This window comes from Halyomorpha halys, unplaced genomic scaffold (genome assembly GCF_000696795.3).
Source record: "Halyomorpha halys isolate HHAL.00 unplaced genomic scaffold, Hhal_1.1 Scaffold1329.1, whole genome shotgun sequence".
NCBI lineage: Eukaryota > Metazoa > Arthropoda > Insecta > Hemiptera > Pentatomidae > Halyomorpha > Halyomorpha halys.
Genome location: NW_027105015.1, coordinates 203,279 through 226,915, shown reverse-complemented (window position 1 = coordinate 226,915; position 23,637 = coordinate 203,279). Strand labels below are relative to the sequence as shown.

General features: G+C 29.1%; 2 protein-coding genes across 5 annotated transcripts in view; one reads left to right on the top strand and one right to left on the bottom strand.

Annotated features, from left to right (window-relative positions):
* The first annotated feature begins 521 nt into the window (after positions 1-521).
* Positions 522-4,460, top strand: LOC106689325 (uncharacterized). The gene is made up of 6 exons (XM_014434245.3): positions 522-702; positions 1,595-1,819; positions 1,909-2,014; positions 2,101-2,129; positions 2,974-3,107; positions 3,614-4,460. The coding sequence occupies exons 2-6, from the start codon at positions 1,597-1,599 to the stop codon at positions 3,881-3,883; spliced, it is 762 nt and encodes a 253-aa protein (XP_014289731.1). The 5' UTR covers positions 522-702; positions 1,595-1,596; the 3' UTR covers positions 3,884-4,460.
* A 2,131-nt stretch (positions 4,461-6,591) lies between these two features.
* Positions 6,592-23,637, bottom strand: part of LOC106689318 (ubiquitin carboxyl-terminal hydrolase 47) — a 38,609-nt gene continuing 21,563 nt past the window's right edge. For all 4 annotated transcript variants that reach the window (XM_014434234.2, XM_014434236.2, XM_014434235.2 and 1 more), the window contains 10 exons: positions 23,497-23,586; positions 21,876-21,990; positions 18,614-18,710; positions 18,416-18,527; positions 16,450-16,688; positions 14,296-14,411; positions 11,925-12,177; positions 7,412-7,578; positions 7,140-7,324; positions 6,592-7,048 (listed from right to left, as the gene is read on the bottom strand). In XM_014434234.2, coding sequence (XP_014289720.1) covers positions 7,141-7,324; positions 7,412-7,578; positions 11,925-12,177; positions 14,296-14,411; positions 16,450-16,688; positions 18,416-18,527; positions 18,614-18,710; positions 21,876-21,990; positions 23,497-23,586 — 1,373 coding nt within the window. In that variant the 3' untranslated portion in view covers positions 6,592-7,048; position 7,140. The remainder of the gene's footprint in view (positions 7,049-7,139; positions 7,325-7,411; positions 7,579-11,924; positions 12,178-14,295; positions 14,412-16,449; positions 16,689-18,415; positions 18,528-18,613; positions 18,711-21,875; positions 21,991-23,496; positions 23,587-23,637) is intronic.

Genomic DNA, 23,637 nt, shown 5'->3' with positions numbered 1-23,637 from the left:
GGGCTTTCGAGCCCAAAGGTTTGACTCACGGCTACAGTAAAAGAATAAATAATTATCCATCACAGCCGGATCGAACCCGGGTATTTGGAACTAGTAGTAAAGTGCCTTACCACTGAGTCACGCAGCTCCATTATACATATATAATGTTTCAACATACACTACTGTTGTAAAATTGCTCAAAATACTTAACTTATATAATATTGACCGATTGAGAACCCTTAAGGCTTTGTAGAGTAAATTAAAAAGAAATAGGAAAAACAAATATCGCGGCAAAAGGAGTGGATAACAGAGAGTAGTTATATATATATATAATAAACAATTGTTAATTCTTGAATATCTCTTCATGTAAATCAGACTAAATGTATTCAAAACCCCTAAAACTTATAACCGATTTTACACATATTCTGTTTACTGTATGCTACTACTAGTAAGAAATACCAGTTGAGTAAATGAAATATGAGGTAGGCCCCCCAAGAAGACTTGAGACTGGAGGGAGGAACGACCACCCTGTAAACATACGTCACTAGCATTCCCCCACCAGGTTCAAGTACAAAGCATGGGATACTGTCGTATTTATTATTATTATTGAATTAACTTTTCAACTGGTTGCATAATGTATGTCGATAAACATTGCTAAGTGTGTGCAGTTTCTACTTGCAGGCAGTTTTTTATTTAAATGGGGTTGAGCCAGTTGTGTCAGAGGTACTTAGTTTGTTGATGTATTTTTAAACTTAATATTATATTGTGGTATATTTTTACTATATAAAATCGAATATAAAAGAATATTTTAATCATTTTAAGGGTTATATATATATTTTTTTTTTCTTGTCACTTTTTTTGTTTTGATATATAGGATCCATTCACAGATAATGCTTTACTTCAATTAATTGTAGAGTTCATTATTGTTCACTTTTAATTTAGCTTAGACTGATAGAATGGTTCTAAATTTTTTAACATTGTCCATTTATGTCATTATTGCTAGTGATTATTAGTAGATTAAAATTAGTGTGAAGTCGCAACTCTAACTTCACACTAATACGGTGATAGCTAAAATTTTTCTAACAAGTATACACCTGGAAGATTTTACAATTATTTATTATTAAGTATTTTTTATTAATCTATTTACTACTACTTTTATACAAATATAAGTAGTTATTTATCCTTCCAATCACAATGTTACTCCAAAAGCATAGACTACAATTCATTTTATCCCATCTACTTCAAACATTTTTGTTACATATTTATCAAAAGTTATGGGTTAGTAGTGATCCTGAGTTATAGAAGAACAATTTTTATATTGTGTCTCAAGTTTAAGTTAATTGTTTTATTTTTAAATTAATTTTTATACTTTATTGTAAATATTTTATTCTTTTCTTAAAACATTTTATCATATTACAAAAAATTTATAATACTGCTAGTACTTCGTTGACTGTCATTATAACCAAATTTTGCTGTAAAAATCTTTAATATTTGGTTAATGATCCAAGTTATTTATTATTCAGCTTACATCCTTGGTTGTGGAAAATTATTTTACTTACAAAAAACTTAAGTCGCTGGTAATCTGCTACTAAGACAATATATTATCATATTTCAGGCATGGACATAAGCAGCTGGGAAGATGCCAATTGGTGGTCAGGAGCTTATGAAGAAGATACCACTCATACCTTAGAATTAGATGGAGAAAATGGAGCTTGGGCGAGGGGTTTCCTCCCTCCTCCTCCACGTCCAAATTTTCTTGAAATGGATATACCAACTGATGGCCTTACTACCTGTGATCTATGTACATGGGCTAGTGATGTCCATGGAAATATTACATCAAGTCAGTGAAAGCTTTTAATTTAGTTGATAATTAAAGTTTTTCATTTCTAAATTCAGCATAATGCAAACTCTTTTCAATTATTGTTTCAGGAAGTAGTTTAGCATTCTTTCCTTGGTCCATCACCTTGATAATTGTTTCTATTTTGTCAGCTCTTGTTGGGGCTGCTTTGATGGTTTCTGTGAGACATTGTTTTAAGTAAGCATAGTTTTATTTTTATGATTTATCAAAATTATACTAATGAACTAAAAATAACCCTCTTATTTTTGTTTGTTTATTTTCAGAAGGGTTAACACTAATAATAGAACTCCCAGTAAGTACTTTCTTGTTATTTATGAAGTTTTTGTTATTGTTTTCGTTTCACAACAATGTAAAATTTCTTTTAATAATAGGGCTTAAAAAAATTCCTGAATATAGGGGTTTTATTACTCAGCCACAACAGGGTTTTATTTTGTTTTCTTATCTTGAATCCTTCCTATCTCAATTATGTCGAGACTTTGTCTGTTAGTCAAATGTTTCCTTGGATTCCTCAAAGATGATTCATGCATGATTCACCCTTTCCACTGAAATCAGAAGGTAAACAAATAATTAAATCTATTTTCACTTCCTTTTGATTAAGATAAAACTGCTTAATTTTTTCTTTAGTTCTTTAACAATATTTATTTCAGTGTGATCACAGTTTTCTTTTAATTTCCAAGAAATCCTGATTGACTAAGTTTTAAAAAAAATTAATAAATATTTTGGTTATACAAGAAGAACCTCGTTCACACACCGGTCACTTTGGAATGATGAAGGTTTTAATTTTGAATATTGTACACTACATTAATGAAAGTAATCAAGTTGGTACATGTATCTCATATTTATTATGAAAATAAATTAGAATTATAAAAACCAAAAGGTCTCATTCTATTGATGTGATGTAAATGTATACTTTAATTCATTTTCAACAGAATTAAGGTATCTATCTTTAAAAAAAAAAAATATGATTTGCTAAATCTAGTGTATGTAATATGTAAATCTATTGGCAATAGGATTAATATTTTCATGATAGTGAAGGAAACTGACACTCAGGGTAGGCTGGAGTGTGAATTCCTTGTATAATCTTTTTTTCTGATATGTTGAATATAATAATTTTTATTGGAGTTATTATTTTTAAGTTGGATATGCTGAGGAAGAGAGGGAAAATCATGAAAGAGAAGTTAGTAAAGGGAGGACTGACAAAAGAAGACAGGGTGAAGGTGGAGTTTGGTGCTGGTTATCTCGAAGACCTACTTTAGAATCCCCACCAGAGGTTGGTTTTTGCATCTTAGTTTTTTTTACCTGTGGAAAATTAATTTATATTGTTGAATTACTAAATTGTAATTATTTAAGAATTAGTCATTTATTTTATTAAATTATCGTATTTAGTTTAATGCATCTAAGAGATAAGTTTGCCTGTAGATGAAAGGGGGATAGAGGCGTAGTAGCAAACGTTCTCTTGCTGAACCTCCCCTCCCTACTTTTCTGTTTTCTCTCCACTCAGTCGACTGGTCTTTCTTTGCTCTCTAGGACATAGTAAAATGAAAATTGAAAAATGATATGGATAAGTTTAAAAATAAAAAAACAAACGAAAACACCATTTGTTTATAAAAATTGTTTGTATTATACTTTGTTCTCAGCAGGAGAGGTTAAGGAGGGGAGGAGGAGCTAGAGAATACAGTACGACCTCCCTTCCCTTACAGGCAAACTCGTTTTAGACATACTATACTTATCTAAGAGTTTCTGTTTCCGTTTGAAAAATAAAATGATAATTTTCAGGTAACAGCTACCAATCACTATACTGATGAGGCATATGCAGGTGTTGAAGCATTATATGCAGAATTAGACAAACCTGTTTATCAGAATACTGGTTACGTATTAGATGCTGAACCATCATCCCCTCCAAGTTCTGCTTATTATTCAGATTTCTCCGAAAGAACTTACGAAACTGTCGGTGGAAATAACACGTGGGAAATGTGCCAAATACCACTTTCACGTCAGCGTCTATCTGCCATATCTGAAGCTGCTGTCCATTCTGATTATGTTTGATGTGCACTTTTTTAAATGCCTTTTATATATCTTACATACTTACAGAAATATATCTGGGTGTGCAACAATAAAAGAACAAAATTCACTGCCACACATATTTTTATATTGAAATAAATATTAATTATAGATTTAACCTTTGACAAATTATAAATATACTTTTGTATTTTTTTAATATACTGAGTAATGAAGATAGTCTCGAAGTATGTATTTTATTATAATGTTTTGTATTATTAATTTTTCTATAAGAGAGTTGTTTTATTTTTGAGATTGTTAAATTAAAAGAAATGGCTTATAAAATTTTTATAAATGTTAATGAATCGAGCTTATTAATATTCCTTGAAAATAGAAGTATTTTGTTTATTGTCGTTCTTAGGATGTTTGTACAATTGGTTTAAAGGTATTTAATAAGAATAGACATTCTGTTGAAATCATTATATCCATTTAGTTGCTGTAAGTGAAGGAAAACATTTTAGTTTAAATATTTATAAGAATAATTATATAAAGATATGTTTTAGTTTCTTTTTAGATTACATGTTAATTTTACCATAGTTGTTAATAAATTTGATAAGAACCTGAACTTTGATTCTGTTTTTGTTCCTTATTTTTTCATTTTTTAATGTTATCATTGTGTAGTTTTAACATTGTTGATGTTAATATTATTTTTAATTTTCTACATACTAGTACCTAAGATTACTAACAATTTATGTCAGACAATCTAAGCCGCCTAGTAGTTGATCACTTCAACATAAGATATTAGTTTCTTCTTTGCATTTCATATGGCATAATACCTTGTTATCAAGAATCAGAAAATATAATGCAAAATCAGAAAGATTATAAAATATGAAAGAGAAAAGTTGTAAAAAAAAAAAAAGATTGAAAGTAAAAAATATGGTGGTGTGTCTTAAAGTCCATAAAAAATTTGTTTGTATCTTCATTATATTATTGATACAATAAAGATCAGTTTTATTTAATTTTGTTGCCAGTTTAATTATGCTTCAAATGAGCTTCTGTAATGTTACAGATTACAAGTTAAAATAGTTTTTATAATATGGACATAAAGTCTAATACACAAATTTTGTACTAATACTGGTCATATGTAATTGTTTTTTTAAAAAGCATTTAATACTATTTAAGAACAAAACAAATATTGTCCACCCGTTTAAGAGATAAATGTGGCACAGACACTTGGTTTTATAATTGGGTAAACAAGATAGTTATTAACATCCTTAAGCTTAAAGTGTGTAATTTATATTGTAAATTCATAAAAAATAGTTATATCAAGTTAAAATTAATTTTAACCTTTCTTGAACTGTATTTAAAGATTTCATTTTAAAAATATATGCAAGGTATTTTTTTATTTATTGGTTATAAACTGTGAATACACTTTTATTGACACTCCTTATATTTACTTTACTTTACTTCATTATAAGTGTATCCAAAGGAAACCAAATTTTATGTTAGCAATTTTACATAACATACAAGCGTCTTCCTGGAGGGAACAAGAAAATCATAAGCAATATTGTTTTTTCCATTTTCAGCAAAGCATAGCATTCTCATGACTATTTAAGATATTGAAAACTTAACTGTATAGCAGTATTGTTCAGGTACGAGGAATGGAAAGAATGTAAATAAGCAGATATATCATAGATAAATTGCTTGGAAGGAGATGAATATTAATAAGTTTTAACATCTGTACTATCTATCATACTTGAAACGAATATGGTGTATTGCTCTTACTTTGCTTCTAAAACATATTTTTCCCAAGCTTTTAATTTTTTTAAAGTAATGGCTTTTATCATTGACTTCCACTTTTTGCCATTTGTAACAAATGGAAGTCTTAGGACATTTATGTTTGGGCCATCAGGCCTGCACAACAGGATTCGTTACAGTTAGAACTGTTCAATAGATTACTTTTATCATATGTACAAGTAAAAGAAATATAATGCTCAACAAATAAACCTGATTATGTTGGAGTGACTATCCTTCTAACACATTAATTGAACATAGAATATTTTTAGCTAATATTAAACTATCCTCTTTCCGGTCCCTCGCATTCTCATAAACACATTTTTTTTTATCAATCTTCCCTCTATTTGTAAACTTTGCTTCTTCAGCATATTTTCATCTTTTAAAATAAAAAAGGACTGTCCATTGACAATGAAATTGGTCAATTTTTTGATTCTTATATTTGTACTTCATGTTCAGACTTCTTTTTGTTTTACCTATGCTCTGTCAATTTCTAACATGCAGAAAATATCCTTCTCCTTCCATCAAGAGAACAAAAACTCTAGCACTTCAACTTCATTGCACACTATTTGCTATCATTATTAAAAAATGGATTAATTATTACAATTTAAATTAAGATGGTGGTGCTCGGACACTTTTTCCAGTTTGGTATGGAAATGAACATATTAAAAAACCTATGTAAATCAATGAACAGTTTGAATCATTAACCTACACCTTTATTTTTTATGTTTATCAACATAAAAACTGAAATCAGACCAAAAATAAAATTAAAACTTAAAAACACAAATCAAGTTTTTTAGGAGTATACATTTTTTGAAATGATGAAAATAAATACATTTAACTTTTTTTATAGAAAAAGCATTCAAAAGAACTGTGATTCAAGGCATATACAGACCCTTTCAAAACTGTTTTGATCATAGTACTAAATAAAAGGGTTAAAAGGAATTGGAAAAAAGAAAAGATTTCAGAATGCACATTTTTATTATTTACGCAACATGCGATGAAATCAACATGTGAATATTATATATTATAGTACAAAACAAGACTTAGGCAATTGTATTTGGTTATCAAAACAATGTCAATACGCTAAGCTGATCCATCACTGATAAAATTTAATGCATGATGGTAATATAAATATTTGATCAGTAACATATTTAAATATCGCAGAAGGATAATGGCTTTTATAAGTATTTACATTCAGAATATAACATATATTACATAACAAGTATACATCAGCTGATGAACCTCAAGATAATCGGCAAGATAGTTGCACATATCAGCCTGGAAGTTTTTTCCGTAGTTTACATAAATACAAGTTGTTTTTCCGAAATGAAGAACAGGCTTGAGCAGCTTATTAAAGGTCTTTTGTTGGATCTTTGGAATATTATTTCATATTCTTCCAACAAAAACAAGAGAACACTGAAAAATGTCAGATAACATATACACATAAATATAAATAATCATTGATGACAATTGGTGATAAACTATTATTGTAATAAATTTATTTTACCTCAATCAACATCTACAACTGATCTTGCTCGTCTTGGTGTCGTGTCAAGATATATCTTGAGTGCTCTTTCCTTCCTAGGTGAATAACCAGATATATAAGGTGAACTATTGCTTGTACCTGTTGATTCCTTACTGCTGGCTTCTTGTTCTTCTTTACTTAAACTTTTTAGTTCTTCTCTACTGTCACTATTTAAAAAAATATTAGTTAAAAATTATAATAGTCCTGGTAATATACAACATTTGATAAACAATGATATTTGGAAATTTAAATACCGATAAAATATAACTGCTCCATCCTCTCTTTCCCAATCATATTTCCATTCAGAATCGGATTCCCAGAAAAGATGGCTAATGCTCATTACAGACATGTCACATGGAAAAGATGTTTTTCCTTTGACAAATTTTATATGTTCTACAGGTATACCACTTACTTCAGAAAGCTAAAAAAAAAAAAAAAAGAAGTTAGAAATTAACAAGGATATAATTTAGATTCAAAAGAACATGGTCGTGCAAGTAATAATTTAATGATTAATATATTCTTAGTTGCATAAATAAAAGTAAGGATTCTTAATAATTTTAATTAGTTAGATATGTAACTCAAAAGGCCACTTAGTCTATATTAGGGATATAGTGGATGATTTTAAATTAAAAGTAATATGATTACTTGATAAAATTTATCAGATATTGTTGAAGCAAGATTAAATTAAAAAATATTATAATTTTTATTAGTTCAATAAATATGTGAAATAGATTTATTTTAACTATAAGAAATTTGTTCACTAAAATAAAACATGTGTTTGTAAACAAAAGCAGTGCGATCTGTTGACGGGCAAGGAGAGGCAGTCTACGATTGTTAACAATGACGGCATTGTTGTAGTTGTTTTCCCTGCAGCTTCGCAGTCTCCACGGTGAGAGCATCATAGAATTTTTGGCCAAGCCACTTCAATCACACAGGGGCCCCTATTCTGTGTGCTTCAGAACTCTCAGCTGTCATCTGGTGAGACTAAATATAAACATTTACAAACATTTGCTCAAGGTACATTGAAGACATTTTTCTTTTGTTTTTTTTATTATAAAATTAGTCTGTGTTTGTTAAGTATTAAGTCATTTTTCCTTCTATTAATGAATAAGATTAATTTGTTTTATAATTCTTTCATTTTGGTTATATGTACATATTCATTATATTTTCGTTCTCTGTATATATTGCTGTAATCATTCCAACCCAAAAATAATTTTCTCAGCGCATATTATACCTTGGCAAGAGTAAGGTCTTTCATTGAGGCTCTCAGTTCAGGTAACATTTTGGTCAACTCGGGCCGGATATTGTTAAAATTATTAATTCATTGGTTGGTCCTCCGGTTAACATATTTTTGGGTTGATTTAATGTAGACAAAATCTAAATTTTTATTTTGGTATTTATTTATATATGCGTATATATATTTTTTTCTTTTAAATTTTCTTGTAATCTTCATACTGCTCACTCAAATATTTTCATTTTTTTTTTTAAATTTCATTTTGTATTAGTATTAATAATGGAATCTTTTTCTGACGATAAAATCGCCCAATACACTACTCTTAAAACTAAGCTTCAAAACTTAAGCCTCAAAATCAAGGCTATAACAGAACAAGGGCAGTCTATCACAAATGATTCTTCCCAATTATTTTTATTTAAGGGAATCCAAAAAAGAATTAAAACCCTATTTTGATCAATTTAATTCCACATGGGATAAAATCATAGAACTTACAGTTAAGTGGAAGGTAACTCATATTTTCCCTGTCGCAGCTGATTTAAATTTACAGAAAAATGTGGAGTGGTACTATTCCAAAGCCTGTGCCATTTACGAAATCCACACGAATCCCACTCCTCAAGGAGCTAATTTTAATCCTCAAAGTTCGGTTCTCAATGCATCTTGTACTGTGCAAGCCAGGCTATCTCAAATTAATTTACCCTCTTTCAATGGGAAACAAGCTGTCTGGTCACTGTTCCGGGACACATATCGGTCCTTGATATATGAAGAGACATCCCTATCTGGCATTGAAAATTTTTTATTTTTAGTTTCATGTCTAAAGGGCCAACCACTTGTTCTAATAAAGGGAATTGAACTGCAAGAAGTCAATTACAAGCTAGCTTGGAAGCTTTTGAACGCAACATATAATGACAAAAGAAGGCTAGTGAACAATTATCTAAAAACTGTTTTAGAATTCACCCCATTTAAAAATCAGCCATCTGCTGCAAATTTAAAGCATTTACTCACCACAGTAGGGGAAAGTATTGACTCATTTCAACAAATGAAAATCCCAGATGCCAATGACTTTATATTATTATGCTTAGTATTGAGATGTCTGGGTCCCGAAACCAGAAGAAGTTTCGAGAAAAAACATTTCTTCACAGAATTCCCTAAATATAAGGATCTGATAGATTTTATATGAGTAGAATGGAGGTCATTAGAATTAACTTTGGACGAGGGAAGCTCAACGTTCAGTAAACCAAAGTTCCATGAACGAGGAGCAAGATCACGAACTTCACTCCTTGTTAACAATGTAGGGGAGCATCCAAGGAAGAAGCGGTTCGAAAAAATACCTGATTGTCCTATCAGTAGTAACTACCACACATTGTATCAGTGTTTCCAATTCAGAAGTGCACCATCTGCATACCGTCTTTCACTTCTCAAAAGTTGGAATGGATGCCATAATTGCTTATCAAGTAAGTACACCACCAATGATAGCCCATCCCAGAGAAGATGCCAGGTATGCGCGAAAAAACACCACACCTCGTTACACATCCATTGTGCCAAAGATGAGACACCTCATTCTACTAGCCTGACACATGCCAAGCCCAAATATTCCGTCTCTTTCAAAGATTCTGGCAACTGCAATAGAAACGCCACTAGTTTCGGTAGAAAATAATATTGGTCACCCTGATGAACGATTCAGAGCCCTGGAAGTAAACAAAACAAATCAACTGTTGAAGTATCACACCCTACGCCTCATCATTCTCCCATAGTCTCATTCAAAAACTTGTTGCCTCACCAAACATGTGCTACAAATAATTCTCTCATTCTAAACTAGTTTTAGCCTTGTTAGGAATAATGATGCTACACCCATATCATAAAGAAGTGATTTAACTGCCAAAGTTTCTCTTGTCTCATCTAGCTTGTGTCAAGAACCCGCATACCAAACATTTATTTGGTAATTAAACATACCGCCCACCAAAATTTTGTTGAAAACACAAATTTTAAAACTCTGAATGATACTGATTTATAGGAGTCATAGGTACTATCATAACTACAGGACTTGTTGATGTTCTAGGAATTCTCGGTCCACTTCCTTCTCCGTTGCAATGAGTTGAGGTATACCATGCGCCAACGTGGCCAAAAATGCTGAACCATTTGTTGAATTAGTTTCCCCACAATTTACTTTTGTTTTTTTATTATAAAATTAGTTTGTGTTTGATAAGTATTAAGTCGTTTTTCCTTTTATTAATGAATAACATTAATTTGTTTTATAATTCTTTCATGTTGGTTATATGTATATATTCATTATATTTTCGTTCTGTACATATTGCTGTAATCATTCCAACCCAAAAATAATTTTCCCAGCGCATATTATACATTGGCAAGAGTAAGGTCTTTCATTGAGGCCCTCAGATCAGGTAACAGATATGGTACACAGAAAACAGTGTCCATTGATATTTGACAAAACTAAATGCCACAGGACTGAATGATATTTATAATTCCAAAATAAACTTATTTCATTCTATAAAATTATTTTTAATAGGTTTATTAACAAGTTTATCTATCATGTTATATCTCACCACCTGAAAAATAGGGTGGCACTAGTCTTGAACGGCCTCAGCCCTAAGGAGGGGCATTTTCTAAGGCCTCTACAGAGAGCGTTTTCTAAGGACCTACAGAAAAGCAGGTTGGCGATAAATCAATAGATGCAGCGAGTCATCACTGGAACATACCTGAGTGCGTCTCATGAGGCGGTGTAGGTCTCAGCAGGAGGGATCCCACTCAACCTCTTTCTGTGAGAAACTATGTTTAACATACATATAAGAAAGAATGACCAACAGATCTACTAGGAAATCTCTATGTTAGAATTGGAGAGGTCCCCAAGAAATGGAAAACCATTGTTCGTGAAGAAAAAACAGAAGAATGGAACAAATGATGGGGGCAACCTCAAACGCATTTATCTTGAAAAAGTACTTTCCCACCATCTAGTCACACTTAGAAGCAAAATGGAATCTACTGGACTACTGGTCTTCGTAATTCCTAATGGGAAATAAAGATTTTGAGCCAAGCTTCATGGCCCTGGGCTATAATTCCACTCTTTACGCCCTAGCTGCGGTAATACTAAGGACATACCCGAGGACTGGATCGCCCTAGAGGCAGTAAGGGCTAAACTGTTGAAGGTAACCAGACTCTATGTCCATCCAGAGAATGATTTCTCTTAGCTAGTCACAGAACAAAACTCCCTATATTACAAAGATTTTATATACCAATGAAAAAAATTCAGTGGATCTAGCTTACTTCAACCTAGGGCGAAGAGGACCTGCTCCTAAAAGGCCACTAGGCAGAAGAGTTTCAGACGAAAAAGGATAAGAGATGAAGATAGAGAGAGAAAAACAGAAAATAGAATTGATTTTTAGAAATATCGCAAAAATTTTTTGTCAGCAAAAGTTTTATGATAAAAAATTGATAAACACATGCAAGATCAATACTGAACAAAAAAGTAAAAATGAATAAAATATAAACAATAAGACAATTGATAAAAAGAATCATACTTTTTTACTTAAATTGGTGGCAGATGAAGAATCTACAACAATTTCTTCAAATGGACCAAGACTAAGTGTAGAGGGATACCATCTTCGAGCAAATAACAACACCTGATGAGGATTGGTTACAGGTTCAGGACCATCAAGCTCTTGTAAATACACTTCAATCCGTTGTCTACTCATTATAGTACCTTCGTCCCAAACCCCTGTATCTCTCAATACTTCACCAGGATTTTTCCAATTCTGTTCCCGCAACCGACATCTGAAAACAATATTTTGGGTTTAGATAAATTTACTAATCATAAATTTCTTATAACTGAAACAAAAATTACTTTAATTTACCACAATAATAAATAATATTCTAAGATAACAAAGAAGGGACAAAAAAACCACTGGAGAAAAAATGGAAGAGAAAAAGACATATACATGGATGAGTGGAAATGACTGAGCATCTTTTTTTTAAGTGATTGAGGAACAGAACAGTGAATAGTTTAGTCCATTAAGATAAACCCTTCTTTCAATAGAAGTCTAAATTGTATTCTAGATCTATTTTTCCTATATTTAGGATATTAATGAGTTTATGAAATAATAAGTAATTACTATATTAATCAATTATAATAATTATACTGTCATTACATCTAGCTACAAATTAAGTCTGACATGTTTATTTACAATAAACATCTAAGAGTTGTTAATTAACTAATTAGGGGGGTATAAATTAAATTATTTAATTATCCCTAATTATTGAATTAATTTATAAATAATTATTTAATATAACTAGGAGTAGTAATTAAAAAAATTTAAAAAAAGCACTCATGATCTAATGACATCCAAAAATTGTTAAGTTCTTTAGAGTATAGAAATTAAAATAAGCTATATGTGTTTAAGAGCATTAGTACGAACAATCTCAAGTTCCAAAGAAGACCATTGCAATGAACAGTGGAATTCAACTGATAATAAAAAAATAAAAAAGTAATCAAGTAATCTTTAAATTGTAAAAACTCACCTTAAAAGTTTAAAATTTAGGAAAACAGATTTGTAGAACTAAATGAAGAAGCCATTTGATTGGAAATAGTATGAGAATTTCATTCTAAGTGCCTAATATTAAAATCTATCTTAATTTCACAGTAACTACATGTTATTACATCTGTTATGTGATAGGAAGAAGGCAAATGTACAGGCTACCACCCTATTCTAAACCATGGTAGGAGGGTCAGGTTTTCATTCTGTGGGACCGCCAAGAAATAAAAGTCGACCCCCCTCTCCTCTCCCGGCCAGATTCGAACTGGCGCCTCTGTAGTTACGAGGTTGCTAAGATAGATGCCTTAACTGCCTCGTCTACAGACTACCCTTATTTTAACAGACTAACTGACCAAAGAAGAGAAGCCAGTAACTTTTCATGACAATGTAACCTTTTTTATTATTTTATTTTTTTAGTTGCATTATTTTTGCTTTCTATTCTAATTTCAGAAGGCAGGAACGATAGGGGAAAAAATAGAATAAAAACAAGTTAAGGAATGTTGTTCTAAATAAATATATATGTTAGTATTAGAAAAAAAAATGAGGTATTCAGGCGTAATCTTTACAAAGAAGTTTTTCGCATCACCAGATTCCTTAGGGTTGATCTCATAGATTTATGAAGGAATCTTTAGAAAATTTGTAATTTCTAGGTTTTAAGTCATAGTAAATAAAACACTGTGACTAACCCTTAAATTTAAACAAAAAAAAGAGTCAATATGAAACAAATATATATATTTATAAAAAAAATTTTCAGGCTTAGCTTCTAGACAAGTACAATATAAGTTTTGAAAAGACAATCACTTGTCCGCCTGCTTCTATCCAAAATGGTGGATGTCAAATGGTCACCAAATACTTTTAATGAATAATTTATCATAATTGTGATTCATTCTTTACAATAAGGAATTATTGTGACAAATAAAATTTTTATATATAAATTTTTATAAAGACAAAAAGTATTCAGTGACCATTTAAAATCCACCATTTTGAAAGCAAGTAGACACCTGATCTTCACAAGCCTTTTCACAACTCATTCCACACATAATAGAAGATAATCCAGAAAATTTCAGCCAATTATAAATTTGTTTCATATTAAATCCTATATTTACTGGGATGAGTCAACCATAATTTTACTACTGCAAAAGTTTTCATTCTTTCAGTTATTAACTTTTACATTTGCGTGAGACAGATGTCAAAACTAAGTTAGTTTAATAAACAATATGATTAATCAAATATACAATACAAATAAAATTGTCTTTCCATTATTAATTTTATTATTATTATTATTTTTTTTTTTGCAAACCTCTGAAGTTTATTTTCCTCATAAACTTAACTGGTAAGTCTATTATCAATAATAACTAACCTTTCATAAGGAATTTTTAGTCCTGCCCGCTTTTCTACTTCTCTGAGAAGATCTTTTTTTAGGGTAGATATTGGTGTACCATTCTTTACAATCCAATCACAGATATATTGTACAGGCTGGAATTGAAAAAACATATTTAACAACTGTATTAATATAATTTAATGCAACATCAGGCTTTTCATATTTATTAACTAAATATATTAATACAAACATAACAACTAGAAGATATTAGCTAAAACTTATTACAAGAAAACAAAATAAAACATTTTTAGCAAAATTCATTAAAACTGATATAACTAAGGAAACAATTTTCTCACTAAATAAGAAAAAAAAAAATCACTAAAACAAATATAATTGAGAAATATTTAATCCACACAAACGATGACTGACAGCAAAAATCTGGTTATTTATCTTTTGAAAGATGCTATGATAACTTTGGATATAATACTTTTCCAGTTGGCTCTCCCAGCCTGAATGAAAAAAGCTACAGAAAGTACCTCCAAGTTAAGTTAACTATATCGAGGGTTTAAGATGTTGGGCAGCTAACAACCTAGCACCTAGGACAATGCTCTCTAATTTATATAATTTTTTTGGGACATAGCTTCCCATTAATTTTGTCAGGGATCAACTTTTCTAGGATCTCCTTTATGTTACACAGTACCATTCAGAGAAGCACAGAACTTTAATGCCCATGTCTGAGCCATGAGAATGATTTTTCTACTCTAATTTAATTGAATACCAAAGTCACAAGATACCCAATAATGATCCTCAGATCTCATTATTACTAGATTTTATTTCCTTACAAAATGGTGGCCAATTAGATCTTTCATACAGCCATATTTTGATGATTAATAAATAAAAAGGGTAAACATTAAGTTTTTTGTAGTCAATATTCCTTAAAATAAAGAAGGTATTAAGAAACAAAAATTGAATATTATCTTTTGAATTGGAAAACCAATTTTATAGTTTCTTTTTTGTGTAACAAATTAGGAACCTTGTACGCAATAGCTTTTGTGCTTTTGCCAAAAAAAAAAAAAATGCTTTTCTATATACATTACATTATCACCAAAATATCAATAGTGATTTTGTACAAACTACCTTAAAGTTAAAAAAAAGAAAACTTTATTAGTGACTTACTAAACATTTTTACATACCTAGCTAGCAAACATTTAATAATTTGAAGTCAGGATTCCTTCACTGTCAATAATTTGAAGTCCACCACCTTTCAAGATGCATGGATCTATCATATGTTTACACAGTGAGTAATATAATGGAAAAAGATAATTCAAACCATGTTTTTTTGATCAGTGAAATTGAAGTGGACACTAGAAAGAATGTTGTCCCCTATCTCCCTCTATAAATACTCTAGAAAGTCCAGGTTTCTTAAGCAAAAAGAAAATACAGAACAGCCATCAAAGCTGTGAAAACCAACAAATTCTATTCCTCTATACTCAGGATCGGGGTATTTCTACTTAACTGCGGTAGACTAATTTTTGAGACCTTCAAATTCACGTAAAAGAACTGTAGCTAACGTAACAAACTGAAGCTGAAAAAAAAAAGCTGTAAAAAACTGAAGCTGAACTATCAGGAGGAGGAAGATAATGAAGAAGATCAACACCAAGTCCAGTGACATTAAGGGAGGCAATGTCATCACTCTATATCCTAAGCTCCTATACACCTATGCTCTCAGGATACAAGTGATAATTTCCTTCTCAGCTCTCATCACTATGGACTAATAACTAGATAATGAATACTAGAAGGAAGTAGCTCACTCAAATTTTTTTTTTAGACTTAGATATATATACATACAATAATAGTAACAATAAATGTATAATGGAAGAGAGATACAGTCAAAGAATTCAGACAATTATTTGAGGCAGTGGACCCAGAAGTTTTTTATGATCTGTTATTAGATAGTGACCTACGTCACAAATTTAAAAGGAGGGTTGTAAACCAAGCAAATAATTATTATTATTATTAACAAAAAATTATAATTAAAACTTTTTTTCATATTAGTAAAATTGTAATTCTACTTCTAAGTAATAAAGAAGTGAATTACACAGAGCTTCTTTCTTAAGGGACTATAAGTAAAAAATAGTTGAAACTGTTATTTAAACAATAATATTTGAGCAATAGCAAAAGAGATATGCTTACATTAGGTGCAGTCAGGACAAGATGATTAACGGTAATCCTTTGTTCCCCTTCACTTAAAACTCTTTCCAATTTTACAGTTATCCTTTCATCATCTTTACACCACCTCAGTGAGCATGTGATCTCCTGCCCTTCAGGCCCTTTCATTAGTTTCATAAACCTGCTAGCAACTCCCAAATATTTTTCCAATTTTTTTTTCAGCTGTGCGACATCTATGTTTTTATCAACAACCACTCGCAGCACTAGAAATAAAAACATCATTTTATTTAAAAATAAAATAAAATTGCAAATGATTTTAAGAAAAGATTAAATTGAAAAATCGTCACAAAACTGAATAGCTTACCTAAGCCTTTTTTTTTTTTTTTTTTTTTAAAAATGAAAATAAAAATTCCCAAATGAAACTATTATAAATAACTAGGCTTCTACTATATCGGGTTAAGCGTCATTGTGGCAATGCAATGGTAAATTATTCAAAATACTAATTTCTATTTTATCTAGATTAGATGATAAAAAATAACTTTTAAAACATATCAAGTTGAATTCAACAGATTGTTTGGAATACACAAGCTCCTTTTACATTTACATTAAAATAAAAAAACAAATAATAATAAAATAAAATAAATCAAACTACACCTTAGTTATAGATTTTTCTAATCTCAAATAATAAGAGTCAAAGGGTTCCGTAATAAATGAGTTAAAATGCATTAAATTTGAATTTTTTTAGTCAGGACCTTGATGAAATTTCCATTTAAGAGTTTTCTCTTATTGAGGGGTGTCCATTGAGAGAAGTTTCAGGGTAAATAAATAAACACATACATATGTGTAGAAATATATATATAAGTTAGCTATCAGTAAACTGTAAATAATTATGAAAAACAATGTTACGATCAAGATAGTTTTAAGACAGATGTTTTTTATGATAAGTTAGTCTGATGTTTTGCTATCTATTAACCTGTTCTTAATAAATAGTTAGTTGTTCTTATAAATTAGTGTAATATTTCTTTCAGTCTAATCATAATTTATATATACAAGTAAACATCAGAAAGACAAATTCATCATTAGTGAGTTCAAAAGAAAAGGAGAAAATACTAGAGTTGGGATGGCTGACTGCTCATAGAAAATAATGGAAGAAGAGAACAGAAGAAATATACTAAAGCAGTGAACTAGATCGTTATAAAATTATTATATAATGATATATTATAAAATATCAAAATTCTGAGAATAACCACAGAATCTTAGCATTCCTTCCTTTCAAAACTTACCTACCTACCCTGTCAATTTTAAAACATTGTTTCATTCCATTAAAAAAAAATGTTTAGTGCAAGATCATGAGATGAAAGCTGGACTGGAGTTATCCGTAAGATATAAAAGAATGAATGAATAAGATCTCAAATGTAGAGCACTGACAGATAAATGATGTATTATCCATTCTGTTCATTCAACCAAGGATTCATATGCAACAAGACAAGAGTAACTTTACACAAAATGTAGGGTGGATATCAAAATGGAACACATATTAGTTCTGGTAAGTTACCCAAAGAATGAAGAGAAAACTCCAGGGACCTTGTAAAATGAAATAATTAGCTTAGGTAACAAGATAATGAAGGTTACCAATACATGTTAGTTAGCTAAAACTCAATTGATAAAATTAGTACAAATGTACAAAAATGTTCCTAAAAGTAGAAAGTTTTTTAAGTCAGCTCCACAGTAAGTTCAACAACTATCAACTTAATGAGATAATCTAATATTTAACAAACACAAATAGAGCCTTTTTTTCCCTTTTATTTAAAGAAATATTCATACTAACAGAATTTAAAAAATAATAACTTCAAAGAAAAGAAAAACAAAACTAATGCACTTCACAATCAAAGCCAGAAAATGCATTCTACAAAATAAACATACCTAAAATATCACTCAATCTGGGCATCATTTGAAGTAAATTTAATAAAATTAGAAAGAAAATACCTACTTCGTTGCCCATCTTCAGCATTATATAATGAGGCTTTGAAATAATAATTTTTGATCACATGTTCATGTTCACTGTCCCAGGTTTCTTCAGCTTCACCATTTACTTGATTAACCTTATAAAGAAAAAATAAATTTATAATTATACTTAAAATACAGGAATAGGACATTTATAATTTAAATTAATGAATTAAAATTAAACCTTTGCAGGAGTATGGCTATCGGATGATGATAACTGTTGGTCTGAATCACTAGGGCTTGAGAGAGGGCATTCATTGATCACTTCACCAATTATCGTTCTAAAAGATCAAATCTAATTTATTTATAAAACCAAAACATAGCAACTAGCTATTATATTATAACTATAAAGTATGCACAAAATATAATTATATGCCATGATAAAAAATTCAAGTTTAATATAATTACGTAATTATTGATGGAAATAAACATAAATCATGCAATGAAACCACTCTTGTAAGTACATTTCCTCTAAAATCATACTTATATATATTTTTATATAAATATATTTATTAATAATAATAAAGGACTCATATATTTAAGAAATGTAAAAAGAAATAAACTTAAAAAAAAAGAAGCTAATTTTTCTTTTCAGAATCAAAATTAAATTAATATTTCAACAAAACTGTTGAAGTAATAGTAAAAAAGTCCCAAAAGGTAAATGCAATTTTTCAATCTTATTTTCAAAAACGTTTCTGAACCAAGTCAGGAGCAGGGAGAAGCAAACATGGTTCAATTTTTTGTTCAGTGGTCCCCAACTTTTTCTTGCCGGGGAACAGTGATTGTCAAAATACTAGATTGATTAATAATAATTTATAAATCAAGAACGGAATGCAATAACATAAAATGTAGTTGGCATAAACACAAAAAAGTAACAGCAAGTTAGGTTACATACAAATAAAGTATTGCCAATAGTATAGTTCAAATTGCAAAAAAACAAAACAAAATGAAAACACCAATTTTTAAGTGATTTAGTTGGATTATTTTTAAGCCCCAGGTGTAAATATTTTAGGAGGTATTCCTATATTTTGGCTAAGTCCTCTTATCGAAAATTTTTTAATTACACCACACAGCAATCACTAAGCACATAAAAAAAATAAAAAGGTACGTGGTATATATTTTTTCCTGAAAGATATTAACCTTTTATTGATTCTTTGATTTATTTTAAAATCTGAACAATGTTTAAGGCAGTTTACCAATAATCCAGTTCATTGCTCTTAAATCATATGGTGGAAATATGTCATTTGAAATTGTAACAGCCTGGTAACACTTGTAGTGTTTCACTATATTGAACATGTGGTATTTCTTCCCTTCCATAATGATCATAATACAATTAATTATAAATTTCAAGTTTTCACTTTGTACTTCAAAAGGGTTTTTTTCTAATTTATATATTTTTTTTCAATTCAATTATAATTACTTATAACTGACTTTCATATTCAAATCAGGAATATAAGATAAATTTGTTTCATTCATCAATAAGTATTTTCTTTTTTCAATATATTTGTATAAAACTGTCAGTCACTGCCAATAACATTTGCACTATTTTATAATATTAAAAGCTATAACTAAATGATGAGAATTATAGAGAGGAAGAAATAAGAATCTGATTCAATATATTGAAAATGTACAGGTGTTACCATCAGTGACAAACAGTTTTTGCCTATCATAATAAATAACAAAATACTTATAATTTATGAAAATTTTTAACTCATATTCAAGATTTGGATATGAACGTTTGTTTTAATCTGGATTGTTATATTAACATCATATATTGAAGAACAATGAACTGAATTATGGCAAAACTGCCAGAAATGTTAAAACAAACTGAAGAAGTAATAATTTTATGAATAAACCCATTTAAAGTGTAAAATAAAAACTTTAAATTTAAAATTATATTATGATTATTATGGAATAGAAGAAATACCACATGATTCAATATAGTGAAACAGTGCAAGTGTTATCAGCAGTGATAGAAAGTTTTAGACAATTGACAAACAAAAAATACTTATCATTAATAATAATAAAAAAAAAAAGAAGAAAAATATGAACTTATTTTCAAGATTTGACGTTAGTTCTAAATAATAAAAAGATAATATCTTTCCATAAAGAAAAAAAAAGTACAAATTATGAACAAACCCTTTTGAACTGTAAAGTGAAAACTGGAATTTATAATTACATTATAATCATTATGGAATAGAAGAAATACCATATGATTCAATATAGTGAAACAGTGCAAGTTTTATCAGCAGTGAGAGAAAATTTTAGACGAATATGACAAATAACAAAAAATTTAAAACAAGAAAAATTAGAACTTATACTCAAGATTTGAAAATGAAAGGTTGTTACAATTTGGAATGATATATTTTCATCCAATAATTTAGGAACAATGAACTGGATGTTGGGCAAATTTCCTGCAATCCTTTTGAACTTAATTGTAAAAATTTCAAATTCATAATTAAAAAAAGGGTAATTATTTACTTCTACTCCCCTCAAAAAGGCAGGAACAATTACTTCTTGACCAGACTGTAAAAACCTTTTAAAAATGAATTACTTGTCCATTCAACAAAGAATTTTTCCCTCTAGGGGGAAATTTAAGAGGGAATGGACTTAAGAACATATTACTAAAGGAGCAAGAAAAAGTTCCTATTTGAAAACAAGGAAACAATCTAATTATATATCCAATATATCCAAAAAGCAGATGATATATATCATAAGATTAAGCAGATAAGAGTTAAATGTCAAACCTCAGAATTATACCAATGGGTAAATTAGGACATAAATTGATATAGAAATATGGGATCATTAGATTTAATTTGTGAATTAAGAAATTTTATATCCCCCCTCAAAAAATTGTAGCGATGTCCTATATTGGTATACACAATATATGTTAATGTGCATATAAGTTCTTTTTGAAAAATGAATTAAAAAATTAAAACATTAAAATGTATATTACCAATTAAGTAAATAAAAAATAAATGCTTTATTTATAGAGTTTCTGGTTAATGATTCCAATGATTGCTAAAAATATATAAAGCTAATGTTTTTATTTTTTAATATCTGTAATATTTTTATTTCGTAAAATGTATTCTAATATTAAATATCTACCACTGAAGATTGTAAGACAATAGAGTTTCATATCAGAAAAAATTACTGGGATCCAAGAGTAATATCGGTCATAAACATCAAAAGTGTTAAAAGTCGTAATTTATAAGTTAAACTTTAACTAAAGCGAGAAAGAAGCGTGAAGGGAAAGAAATTTTCCCTCTTAAAAGGTGATTAATATTATAAACTAACCTATATAATTAACGACTTACATCGTTATCGTTTATAGTCTGGTCAAGAAGTATTTGTTCCTGCCTTTTTGGGGTGAGCTAATGTAACATATTACCAACAAAAAAAATGTATAACATCAATTTATTAGAGTAAATAATTATTTTGCACACCTTTCACTGTCAGTTAAACTGCTATCTTCACTGGTGCTTTGATCAGAAGTTCCACCTGCTCCACTACTATAACCTGGCTCCTCTTCAATACCATTAGTCAAAGGTAATCCTTCACCTAAAATAATTTACTCACTTCAAGATAATTTTAGATGGTAGGGAAAATTTATTTAAGAACACTTATTATTCAATAAGATTTTATAATAATTCAAAAATCTTCAGAAAAAATTACAATAACGAAAAATAAATAAAAAAAGTCATAATAATAATAAAAAATTGACAGAAAAATTTCATAACACATTATTTTAAACCTCAACTGAACAGGAAAACCAAGTATAGAAAATGAAAAAGAATAAGATCAATGTTAGTAAATTTTAATAATGAAAGGAAAATATTATTGTTCTGGTATATCGAGGATATATGTGTAGCTGAAATTTGAAAATATTACAATTAGCGCTATTATTTTAAGTGATAAATTATTTACGGTCTATAAATAATTTCTTTAATATATTAAGGCTTATTGTATGTATTAATTAGTAATTTAATTCATTATATTGACATATAGCATTTGTTTTTATCAATTTTGATGTTATTTGAAAATTTTGTAATTTTGGATTATAAATTTAAATAATACAATTTTAAAGATAAAATTTCCAAGATCAGTGGAGCAACATACTGCTGTGTAAATCTAGATACTATGGTTGGCATTTGTTTGATAATATATACTGGATCCTAGGAGCTCATAAAACATAATATTTTAAATATATGAAGTAATGTAAGGTAATAAAGACTTAAATAATATCTAACACTTATTTTTAAACATAAAAGTGGAATGAAGCAGTGATAAAAATTGAAAAATACTTTTAAAGGTTATAATGCGTTAACTGTATGAAGTTTGGCCATGCTTAATTGGAAGGAAGAACAAACACTTTCTTGCCAGTTCTCGAACGTCACAGTAAAATGTCAGAGGCCTTTTTTTTTATAAAAATATTTCATTTTAAAGTTGAACTAAAATAATTTTCACAAGAGTGAGTGAACTTGTTTTTTTGAAATAATAGATAAATAGTGACCATGGTTGTAATAAATTGTGAAATAAACTAAATCCATTTTAAATAAAATTAGTTTTGAGTTTTAATTAAAGAGAAAATCTGCTGAGAAGAACGAAAAATGAAGTCAATCCAATGTTCAAAGAATTATATATAAAAAAAAAAAAATACTATTAATAAGACAAATATCAATAATTATTTTTGTTTTAATACACTGTAATTATAATTGTCCCAAAAATTAAATCTTTCCTCTCGAGGTTAATTTATTTTATTTATATAAGAAATGATTTTTCTTAAAAACACAATATGTTCTTTTCTATGTTCAACTAATTTCCTGGAATCAAAAAAGAAACTAAGCTAAATATTTTTAAAAATTAAAAGTCTCAAAATATACTTATATAAAAGAAAAAATTATGTCTATTATACTCATGCTGCTACATTTATTTAGATTGCATTCAGCTTATGCCAATAGTACCCGGAAAAGATTAGATTTGTCTTTTGCTAATAAATTTTATTTATAAATTCTTAACTTTTACAATTTTAAAATAACAAGTAAAAGAAGTGAAAATGAATTTTACCAGTAGGTGTCGAGTCAGATGGTTTTTCCTCACCATTAACAGTACAGGTTTCTTCGACCAATGGAGGGATCAACAACAATTCCAATGCCTCTGTCAAACAAAATTAAATTCTTACAATAACATTCAATATTGTTATATTTA

Excerpts from the sequence above, each read along its gene's own strand:
- LOC106689325 (XM_014434245.3), top strand. The coding sequence starts at position 1,597 with ATGGACATAAGCAGCTGGGAAGATGCCAATTGGTGGTCAGGAGCTTAT. Across the intron at positions 1,820-1,908 it reads CCATGGAAATATTACATCAA|GAAGTAGTTTAGCATTCTTT; the intron begins GTCAGTGAAAGC and ends TTATTGTTTCAG. Across the intron at positions 2,015-2,100 it reads TCTGTGAGACATTGTTTTAA|AAGGGTTAACACTAATAATA; the intron begins GTAAGCATAGTT and ends GTTTATTTTCAG.